Source organism: Telopea speciosissima, chromosome 7, assembly GCF_018873765.1.
Source record: "Telopea speciosissima isolate NSW1024214 ecotype Mountain lineage chromosome 7, Tspe_v1, whole genome shotgun sequence".
Classification (NCBI taxonomy): domain Eukaryota; kingdom Viridiplantae; phylum Streptophyta; class Magnoliopsida; order Proteales; family Proteaceae; genus Telopea; species Telopea speciosissima.
This window is the reverse complement of record NC_057922.1, coordinates 19,182,467-19,193,412: the sequence shown is the minus strand read 5'-3', so window position 1 is coordinate 19,193,412 and position 10,946 is coordinate 19,182,467. Positions and strand designations below refer to the sequence as shown.

Here is a 10,946-nt window from a genome sequence, read left to right as displayed (position 1 = left end):
GTTCTTAACTTTAATGCTCCGTGCAAATCTAACCAATCTTCAAATAGAAAACCTACAATTTTTCCTTTTTATCAAATCCTAAACTATTTGGGGAAGATGAGTTGCAAGTTTTTTTTTTCTTCAGGTAACGACATTTTTGTCACTTTACACATTGATCAAGGGAAGAATGGTCTAACCATGTACAAAAAAGGTTAGACGTTTGAACATAATGTCCCAAACTAACGGACTAGACTAGAGTGTTACAAAGTTTGGAAAGTAGGGGTGTATTTGGAAATAGTGAAAGTTCAGGAGTGCATTTGTACGTATGGGCAATTTGAGGGGGCATTTGAAAAAACCCTTTTAAAAAGATAATCTAAGGCCAGATATGGTATGATTTCTATTTCAATCTCAGATTGATTTCATGAAATAGTCAACTTTTTTGGTCAAAAAATTGAAATTGTTTTGATTACATTAATATTGAAATATTTCATACTTAAAAAAAAAATCCATTTGGCAGTTCAATTTCTAAGAACTGATTCTCCATAATTCTTTGGAAATGGTGGTCGTGGTGGTAGTGGCGGCAGTGGTGGTCGTGGTGAAGGCGGCAACAGTAGTGGTAGCAGTGGCGGTGGTGGAGTGGTGGTGGCAATGGTGGCATGGTGGTGGTGAGACCATTAGGAGAAGTACATGTGTGGTGTTTTGTTTTTTCAACATGAAATTACAATTTTGGTTTAATATCTAATTATCTATTAGTTTACCAAAAAAAGTTTACTTATCTATTGAATGAAAGTAAAATTTTAAGATTTGATTAAGTTTTTTAATCCAAAGTAAAATCTAATAATCAATTGAGTATGAAACAAACCAATACTCAATCACATGTTTCTCATTTTTTTAATGCATAGGACAACGCAAATGGAAAAAAAGAAAGGTCAGTTAGGGTCATAAAAATAGGGTCAATCAGGGCCAACTCAGTCTAGCTCAGCCCAATTAGGGTCAATCAGGATCAGGCTGGGTTGGGCCTGGGCTAAGATATCTCAACCCGATCTAGGGCCGGGTTGGGTCTGGGCTGAGTTAAGAGGACTTAGGGTTGGGCTAATGTTTTAAAAAACCTAGCCCAATCCGGCCTTGTTTCACCCCTAATGTGCTCGTTAAAGAGCAAGAGTGAAATCAAATAAAATAGAAATTCTGAAAGAGCTCCCCTACTATTTCAGAAGTTCTATTCCACTTGATTTCTATTTCACTGAAATAAGGTGTAAAAATCAAACCAAACAAAGAAGAAATAAAATAAATTCAATAATGATGTTGAAGGTGTAATATTCATCATATTATATATAATAATAATAGAAACTAATCTAAACATAGTGAAATCTACTAAAAGTCTTCTGATGTCGATTTTTTATTCAAAGGATATGAAAGAGGCTCGTGTAATTCTTGGCATCTATATTGATTGACGGAGTCTTCTGATCGGTGACAGCTCATTCAAAAGGTGACATCTCAATCGGTGTGACCAAACCTTTTTTTCGCCTCTTATGACACTGCCCCGTTGAACACGGTTGGTCTCTTTCTCTTCTTCTCTCGTAACGTTAACCCCACGCAGGTAAGAAAGGAAAGTTTAACAGAGCTAGGAATTTTTATCGTATTCCCTGATGGATCGATGCGGTTTCTTAGTGCCTCTCATAAGAGGAGGGTGGATCCCACTTGGGTAGAGTGTTCAGTCAGTTGCCCCGGGTGGATTCCATCCCCCCTTGTGAGAGACATTAGGGAATCGCACCGCTTAGAAAACTGTAAACGATAACGATTCACAGAGATAGATAGATAGAGATAGAGATAATATAGTCTATATATGGAGCTACCTATTCAGAAGAGAAAAAGTTCCTGATTGCTACATGCTTATATGGGATTTTTATTCTCTCAAGTGTGGTGTACTGCACAGTGCACCACACTTAAGAGTCCAATCTTAAAAATGACATTGACATCTTTTTATCCTCTCAAGTATTAGGTGGACGATTGAATATTTAAGTGTGATGCACTAGACAATGCACCACACTCAAGAGGATAAATTTCTTGCTTATATGGGTACTTCGTTGTTTGAGTGTTCGGTACATAGCTTGATTCAAAGAAACAAGAACTAATAACTGGATTTGGATTAGTTGGTGGTGTTAATTTATTTTTTCTTTTATGGGTACGTGGTAATTATAATGTTTGATCCTAGAAACCTAGACCATTAATTCAGTGCCTTCTCTCCATGATCTTTGGATCCAACCTCTATTCTATGGATTCCTAAGGATTTTGGGGCCAACGGTGTCGATGGATAAGAAATGACCATCGTAGACTCGGATATCGTTCAAGGTTAATCACATCTCCGTCAATTGAGTGTGAGATGGGCTAAAAGGAAAGGTTGGACTATAAAATGTGAGGGTTATTATGAGAAATATATATTTTGTATGTTGAGTCATTTTTTTTAAAGAGATAAGTAAAGTCAAGTAGAAAGGTTAATATCTATTTGAAAATAGAATCTAGTAAATATGTCTAGGTTTAGTTGTTTAAATGTCTGACACACTATCTTGGTTCAAATGTGTCATGTACAATCTCCGTCAATTGAGTATGAGGGACGCAAATGAATCAAAAGAAAAAATTATAATTTTAAAAAGTAATATAAAATAAAATGGTAAATTATTATTGTTATAAAGATATGTTATTTTTTCAAATGTCACAAAATGTCTATTTTATCTGACCGCTGGATAAAGAAGACATGGTCTAGATTAGCCATAGTTAAATACCTTCTCTTGTATTGGAACACATTGTGTATATGTCCATGCATGTGTACCACTACGTTAGACATTACTGTACACTCTCCCAACTCTGGCCGAAAACAAACAGTTTATCCTATAATTTTTAGAAATTTTACTTTCCATTGTTACATGGATAACTATCCTCAATTTATTATACAAAACTGAAGTTGGTAGTGTGTCCTAAAGTAGAAAGTGAATAGTGCGGCAATATGAGGAAGATTCAGAGTACAACACCTAATGAATGGATCGGTCTCACATTACATCTATATGCATTGGAAATAATAAGACTTAAAATATGTGCAACTAATTCATATTAAAATTCTTATAGTATTGGGTGCATTCCAAAGTCCCAAATGATTGAGTGAATGAATACAGCTGAATACATGGACAGGTTCATTATCAGAAAATGAATGAGACCACAATAATAGCTTCATGCGTCATAGATAGAATTGAATTTACAAACTAAGGCAGATTCATTTAATTCGATAAATAAAAACCTAATCCATAAACTCTATTCCAACTAAAGAGGTTAAAATCGTAACTAGAATCTTAATCCAATTTTAGAGATTCCAATCCAACGTGTTTAACACTAATCTCTATAAGCCCTCCATCATGTCCTTTGGCTTTCCTGGTCAAAAAAACGCGGGAACCGTTAGGGTCAACCGTCAACCTTCAACCGTCAAAGTCCACATCGATGTGTAGTTGGAACTTTAGATAGATAGAGAGAGAGAGAGAGAGAGAGAGATTGAGAATTTTCAAATCTAACATGTGTTTTAAAATTTCTCACATAAGAAATTTGTAAAACACGGATTAGAATGTAACTTTATTACTGCAGTTGGATGTGGAGATTCTAGAGGAAGAGCTTTAATTGCTGACCTTGAAATTTGATCTTTGAATCTATAAATAAGATACTATGGCCCATATTAAATCTGTAATAGAAACATGCCAGGCTTCAAGGTCACAAAGAAGCATCACAAGCACCTCAACAATCCCTTCCCATCAACACCTGAATCTCTTCCTTTCATACATGGAAACCTATCTTTCAATCCCCAAACGATTCCTGAACAGCAGATCTTCCATGTTGGAAACGATTTCCTACTCAATTGGAGGTCAATCAATGGTGGGTATCTCTCTGTTTCTCATCAATCTCAACCCAACAGAACTATCTGGTCTACCATCCCTGGACAAGCTTTTGTTTCTGCAGCATTTGTAGAGACAGAGGTGGAAGAGAGTAGAGGTTCCTTTGCTATAAATGATAGGGATGTTCATTTGATTTGTAATCATCAATCGATTGAGGATATAAGGGTGATAAATCATCAATTTGATATTGGTGAAGCTGCTAAAAATCATTATTACCCATTTGGATCTTTGAAATTGAACCAGGATCCCAATAATGCACGTTTCCCATTTGTGATTGTAACTGGCTGGGTTTTCTTTGAGAAGAACAAGAAACAACAGAAGCATCTCGACAAACCCAGCATTCAGTCAAAAATGGATTTGAATCTGTCCGTTGATACTGTTGCTGCAAGATATTGGATCTTGTTTGATCAGAAAAACAAAAATCAGATTGGGTTTCAAGTAAATCTTGGGAAACCCAATTTTGAGCTTCACCCGAGAGCCCTGCCAAGAACTTTTAAGAGATTCAGGGGTTCAAAGCAGAGGCTAGGACGGCTTCGGAGACGTCGTCTTCGGTGGAATTTTTTCATCTCAAGATTAAGAAGCTTCGTCCCATTGTCATCCTCAGATGATGAAGTGGGAGAGATGAAACTTGCAGAAACAACAGAGTTCAACAGAGTATTTATCACATATTCGAGTGAGAAAGATGAGAGGTTTTATGGATTCGGAGAGCAGTTTTCTCATATGGAGTTTAAAGGCAAAAGAGTACCCATTTTTGTTCAAGAGCAGGGCATTGGAAGGGGAGATCAACCCATCACATTTGCAGCAAACCTGTTCAGCTTCAGGTACATTAGAATTCAACTTGCTAACCCTCGGCGGCTCATCTCACTTCACTGAAAAATAGAATTTTCTCTTTTTTTTCAGAGCTGGTGGTGATTGGAGTACGACTTATGCTCCTTCTCCATTCTATATGACATCAAAGATGAAGTCTCTGTATCTTGAAGGATACAACTACTCTGTTTTTGATCTAACAAAACCTGATAGAGTTCAAATAATGGTAATTTTTCTTTTAGTTATTAAATCTTATAGTATTAAACAGGGGTAAAATTCTGGAGTTGGAAGTCTCACATATTCTGTTTGTGGTAATGGCCACAGATTCATGGTGATTTTGTGCAAGGAAGGATACTGCATGGGAGCTCACCCTGTGAGCTTATCGAACGGTTCACAGAGACCATCGGTAGACCTCCTGAACTCCCTCCCTGGATTATCTCCGGTGCCATTGTCGGAATGCAAGGTGGCACAGATGCAGTACGTGATGTTTGGGAATTATTACAGGACTATGATGTCCCTACTTCGGCATTCTGGTTGCAGGTAGTCCTCTCACTAATCTATGAACATGTTTTCATAAGAATATAAACATGGATACACACTATTATGTACAAAAGAGAATGTATATGTTCGAAACGATGTCATTGAGTGGCCCATGTGTGTAGGATTGGGTGGGGCAGAGAGAGACAATGATCGGTTCACAACTCTGGTGGAATTGGGAAGTGGATACATCACATTATAAGGAATGGAGAAGATTAGTAAAGGATCTCAGTGCACAGGATATCAAAGTGATGACTTACTGTAATCCATGTCTGGCTCCGGTATATATAGTACCTCACCACCAGTGTTCAGAAAATTATGATTTTATTTACACTTTGATCTTTATCAAAAGTTTTGTTTGTGATAGAATGTTGAAGCATTTACATGCCACTGCAGGTTGATGGGAAGCCAAATAGCAGGCGAAACCTCTTTGAGGAGGCCAAGAAATTGGACATCTTAGTGAAATACAAGAATGGTGAAACGTACATGGTCCCTAATACTGCTTTTGAAGTGGGGATGTTGGATTTGACACACCCAGATACGGCTCCTTGGTTCAAGAAAATCTTGCAAGAAATGGTTGATGATGGGGTTAGGGGGTGGATGGCGGATTTTGGTGAAGGCCTACCATTGGATGTCTCCCTCTATTCAGGTCTTATATTTTTACCTTTTCTTTTTCAAGTTTGTTTTCAATTCGGGTATACCAATGATACTGATCAGTTTCAAATCTATGATTAGGTGAAGATCCTGTATCTGCACATAACAGATACACAGAATTATGGGCCAGAATAAACCGAGAATTCGTGGAAGAATGGAAGTCTACTCGTGTAGGAAAGGAAAAGGAAGATTCAAAAGAGGCTTTGGTCTTTTTTATGAGAGCTGGTTTCAGGGAGAGTCCCAAATGGGGAATGCTCTTTTGGGAAGGTGACCAAATGGTAAGTTGGCAGGCTAATGATGGAATCAAGAGTGCTGTTGTGGGCTTGCTCAGTAGTGGCATCTCTGGTTATGCTTTTAACCACAGTGATATTGGGGGCTACTGTGCAGTAAACTTACCTATCATCAAGTATAGAAGAAGTGAAGAGTTGCTTTTGCGATGGATGGAGCTAAATGCATTCAGCATAGTTTTTCGGACTCACGAAGTAAGTTTGAACTGCCTTCATTCCATTAGTGAACTGAACCCAATACATTAACATACATCATCATAATAACCAAGAAAAATATAGTTCTCTCAAATGCTTTCTCTACCATAATAAGATGCAAGAAAATCCCTTGTTGTAACAATATCCAAAGTCCGAACCCATAAAGAAACGGCTTAAAAGAATGATTTTCCTGCTCCATGTTTTGACAAGTCCCAAATAAACTAATACATCTAAGTGTTTGTTTGCCAAACAGGGAAACAATCCATCAATTAATAGCCAATTCTATTCGAATGATCGTACCTTATCGCATTTTGCACGGTTTGCAAAGGTATACAAGGCTTGGAATTTCTACAGGATTCAACTTATGAAGGTAATGTGAGATATATCTACACGTGTACTCCAATTTTGATTTATCTCCCAAGCTAGTATTTAACAGAATTAAAAGCTTCAGCTTCAATAGAGGCTCTAACATACCTTATTCTTTCGGACTTCCTTCTTATTCTCTTCAAACAGGAAGCTACTCAGAAAGGCCTGCCTATTTGCCGCCATCTTTTTCTCCACTTTCCCAAGGATGATTTTGTACATAAATTGACCTACCAGCAGTTCTTGGTTGGTACAGAGATCTTAGTGGTACCTGTACTTGACAAAGGGGAGAAAGAAGTCAAGGTCTATTTCCCAGTAGGAGAAGGTTGTTCTTGGCAACATATTTGGACAGGAAAATTATTTACCAAAGAAGGAGTTGAGGTTCGGTTAGAAGCTCCGATTGGTTACCCTGCCATATTTGTAAAGTTTGGCTCACCTATAGGGGAGACCTTTTTGAAGAACCTCAGAGATTTTGGAATTTTGTAAATAAAAATTCTAAAGCCCAATTCAAAGTGTTTTGGGTGTTCTATACCCTTTCAATTATCTATGAACTTGCGTTTTAGTATTCTGTTAAAGCTAAAATCCAATTTCTACATACCAACAATATCTAGTCACCAAAGGAGCACATACTATTGTTTTGTTGTAAATACTCCATCAAGAAATTGTCCATATTACCAAGATCTTAGATACTTGTTTGGTTGCAGATAAAAAACTCTCATTCTATCAAATTCTGGATGACCATTAAAGGGGCCTTAGGTGGTGTACTGTTCAGTCTGAAAGCTATAGCCAACTTTTCACTGTCTTCACGAATGTGCCGCCCCTTCTCATATTCATATGCTTCTTCTAGAACAAAGTTTGAATCCAGGAGATTCAAGCTGTCTTTAACAGTAGTTGGATGCATCATTGGTTATCAAGTATCCTGGACACTGAAGCTACAGATCATAGGTTTTACTGTAATCTAACTGCAACTTGGTGGTCTCCTTGATCCAAATGCCTTGACCTTGCTGCATATATTCTTATGTCCTTCCAAATAGATATTTTCTATTAGTCTATGATTATTTAGTTCTTAGAAATCTAGAGCTCATATTGAAAAGCATGGCAAAAGAAGAAAACCAAAGCAACATATTCCACTGGCTGATGCTTTTGTAAATCCTTAAAATGACAACAAAAAACACTAAATGGTTGCTTTAGGTCTAGTGACATATCTTTTGAGAATTTTTTTGTTTCATTGAACTGACCAGCACATAGATCTACCATGTATTGCTTCACCACAGATTTGTAATTGCTTCATTTCTTCATTGTTCAATCCCTGTTGGCTAGAAACACAAAAGATATATGGAAGAAAAATAGTCCAGCTTCGACACCATATCTCCGAAATGCTGAAATGGTTGCATTGGTGACAAAACAAGGCATCCTCCCATAAACCACCTTCATATTCATAAAAAGGAATTTGGGCTTCCAATATGAGATTATCCTTGTTTTATAAGGCCATTTAAAATGAAATTACATGTATCTTTCTCAATCCTGATAAATAAACTAGGAATCTCTTTTATCATATTGCAGAAATTCCAATTTCACATGAGTAGGGATGGTGAGAGTTATTGTTTCCATGAAAGATTTCAGTTTTTAAATCCATTATATCAACAATTTAAAGCACTAGCTCACCAATCAAGCACCTTGAAACAATTGGCCAAAAGAAGACCCCATTGAAGTTGAAGAAGAAGAGTTCAATAGATGACATATTGAGTACATCAAGTTAAAGCACTCCATTTAAGAATGGGCATGTTGCCATGTTGTTTCAGTTTCTAGTTACTGAACTGAGCATCTTGTTCCCTAATTTGGACTTGTTAGCTATTGGAACCATACCAGTTTCATGCATTCTACAAAAGGACTCATGAGCCATGTTCCCCTGATCCCCATCTTTATAATGGGCATAAATTATAAGCAATATCCTCTGATCTCCTTATGTTTTCTAACTCTTTGCCTTATGGAATATCCTCTGATCTCCTAGGTTGCCTAAAGGCACTTATGCTTCCTAGCAGTATGCCTTGTACAATATCCTTGGATCTCCTTGCCAGATTGGAGCAAATACAAGTCAGGACTGGCTGAAAAAGCTATAGAAATAGTAATTTGAGTTTGCTTTTATCGCTTCAATCATCACCTGCATCAAAATCTGCAATGCTTAAGAAGAATAAGCATTCTGTTTAAACTTCACAAATATTGCAGTCCAAGAAAAATCTGGCTCATAATCTTCTGAATGCCCCATGAAGCATTTGAGAGCAGCCTCAAATTGCCCAATTAGGTGTATACCAGGATCATTACCATTTTACTTGATTGAGATTTACTCCTGCAAGCATCATGTACTGGAAAACTATAATTTTTTTATGGGAACAGCCCTCCAGACCCCATCAAACCACCTAACATCATCTCTTGAACTTCCTTGCAAATGCATATGCAAGTAATTGATAACCATATCAGGAAAAATATATACTTTTATCAAATGCTCAACCTGTGACCGGAAAAAGCTCTCTTTATAGCAATTCTTCAGTTATGAGTTGGGGCATGCTTAAAAAACTTAATAGAAGACGAAATAGTGGGCTGTAACTCCTATATAAAATCAACTAACTGATGGAAGGTGCCAACTTCTCTGATCAGAAAGCCTTTGGCTGTTGTACCCCAGACCAGGGACAGAAGCACCATGAATCAGCCCTTGGTGGTCTACCAAAAGAAAAACTGATAAAAACACAAAAAATAAAATAAAAAGGGAAACAAAATGATCATTTAATTACTGTATATTCCCCTGAATTAGGATCAATCTCTAACTACAGAGAGCTAGTTAACAGGGCTGAGTACTTCCTTGATAGTTCACACTTTTGAGTAGTTATTTTCCTTTGTCCCAGTTCTGCTTCACTTGCATTACTCAGTATTTATGACCTTAACCCTTCTAATTTCTGTTCAAATTTCTTTGTAAATTCATGGCATGTATTATTTTGTTTCCTACATCATTTTTGCTGCTCCTCTTTTCTTTTTTGATAAATTCTTATTTTCATTATTGGAAATTTATCTATCATGGAAAAGATTTAGGAAGATGTAGGAAATTTCAACATCTGGGTTCTGCCTATTGGAGTATTCTGGGTCTTGTACCAAGTATGACCTCAGATAGAGCCTGTTGGAATTTTTCAAAATATTGATGTGGACTTTTAGTCCCACATCGGCTATGAAAGGAAAGCTCATTGGGTTTATATGTGTTAGTAGTAAGTAGTTATTATTATCACATGTAATGCTAGAAGAGATTGTACGGTGCACTTGCGAGCGAGGACGGTACCCGTCCGAGCTCGTACGCGTATGCGTGCGCGTGCACGTGCGTGAGGCGCAATGTGGCGCACTTTGCACTTCACACGTGCGCATCGTCGCAGTATGTCACCTTAATCTTTTCGGGATCGACGGTGTCTGATCAAAGGGTGCTTAGGATCGATCCGACCGTTGGATCGGTGGCTGATCAAAGAGGGAGTGCAACCCTTGGTTTAACATTGACCCCAAGAGTTGCAGCCCACACGAACAGCCAAGGGAGCCCAGCCCAATAGTCATGACCTGTCAGGTCAAGCCATATGAGCCAATGGGTGTGACCCATCCGAACAGGCCTTGTGGGCCTATAAATGGGCCACGAATTCTCTCAGTCCAGATGATCAAAAAATCTCTGATAGCTTCACAGTGTTATTGTCCCTGCAACCAGTAACAGTCCACCTGATTTATCTTGGGAGGCAGGTTTGCTGCAACCCTTTGCAGGATTAGGAGGGTGCAAATACTGTCTTAAGGACAGAACGATTTCGTTCGACTCAGGCCTTCTTTCTGTCCTCTCCTTTTTGTGCAGATTTCTAACAATCTTAAGACAGTATTTGTTCAATGGAGGAGACTGCAATCATGAAGATACTTGGGAACGAGATAAGCAAACTTGAGAAGTTTGATGGGTCATTTTTCAAACGTTGGAAAGGGAAGATGTATTTCTTCCTCACTGCTTTGAAACTTGCTCATGTCCTGAACGAAGAGCAGCCAGTAGCACCGACACCGACAGACACCACTGCAGAAGCTTCAAGTGGAGAGACACCGGTGCAGAAACAGCAGCGCCAGAGGTGGGAGCAAGACGACTTCATGTGCAAGGGCTACATCCTCAATGGGTTATCAAACACACTTT

At 38.0% G+C, this 10,946-nt stretch overlaps 1 protein-coding gene across 1 annotated transcript; it reads left to right on the top strand.

Moving 5' to 3' along the window:
• Nucleotides 1–3,687: 3,687 nt before the first annotated feature.
• LOC122666678 (sulfoquinovosidase-like) lies at nucleotides 3,688–7,295 on the top strand. The gene is made up of 8 exons (XM_043862722.1): nucleotides 3,688–4,732; nucleotides 4,812–4,944; nucleotides 5,043–5,258; nucleotides 5,381–5,536; nucleotides 5,652–5,904; nucleotides 5,991–6,391; nucleotides 6,645–6,761; nucleotides 6,905–7,295. Exons 1-8 carry the CDS (start codon nucleotides 3,714–3,716, stop codon nucleotides 7,238–7,240), a joined length of 2,631 nt encoding a protein of 876 aa, XP_043718657.1. The 5' UTR covers nucleotides 3,688–3,713; the 3' UTR covers nucleotides 7,241–7,295.
• Nucleotides 7,296–10,946: the final 3,651 nt, after the last annotated feature.

What these genes read in the sequence shown, in the direction of transcription:
- LOC122666678 (XM_043862722.1), top strand. Translation starts at nt 3,714, where the DNA reads ATGCCAGGCTTCAAGGTCACAAAGAAGCATCACAAGCACCTCAACAAT. An exon ending in GCAAACCTGTTCAGCTTCAG is followed by an intron (nt 4,733 to 4,811) that starts GTACATTAGAAT and finishes CTTTTTTTTCAG; the next exon opens with AGCTGGTGGTGATTGGAGTA. An exon ending in CTGATAGAGTTCAAATAATG is followed by an intron (nt 4,945 to 5,042) that starts GTAATTTTTCTT and finishes TAATGGCCACAG; the next exon opens with ATTCATGGTGATTTTGTGCA.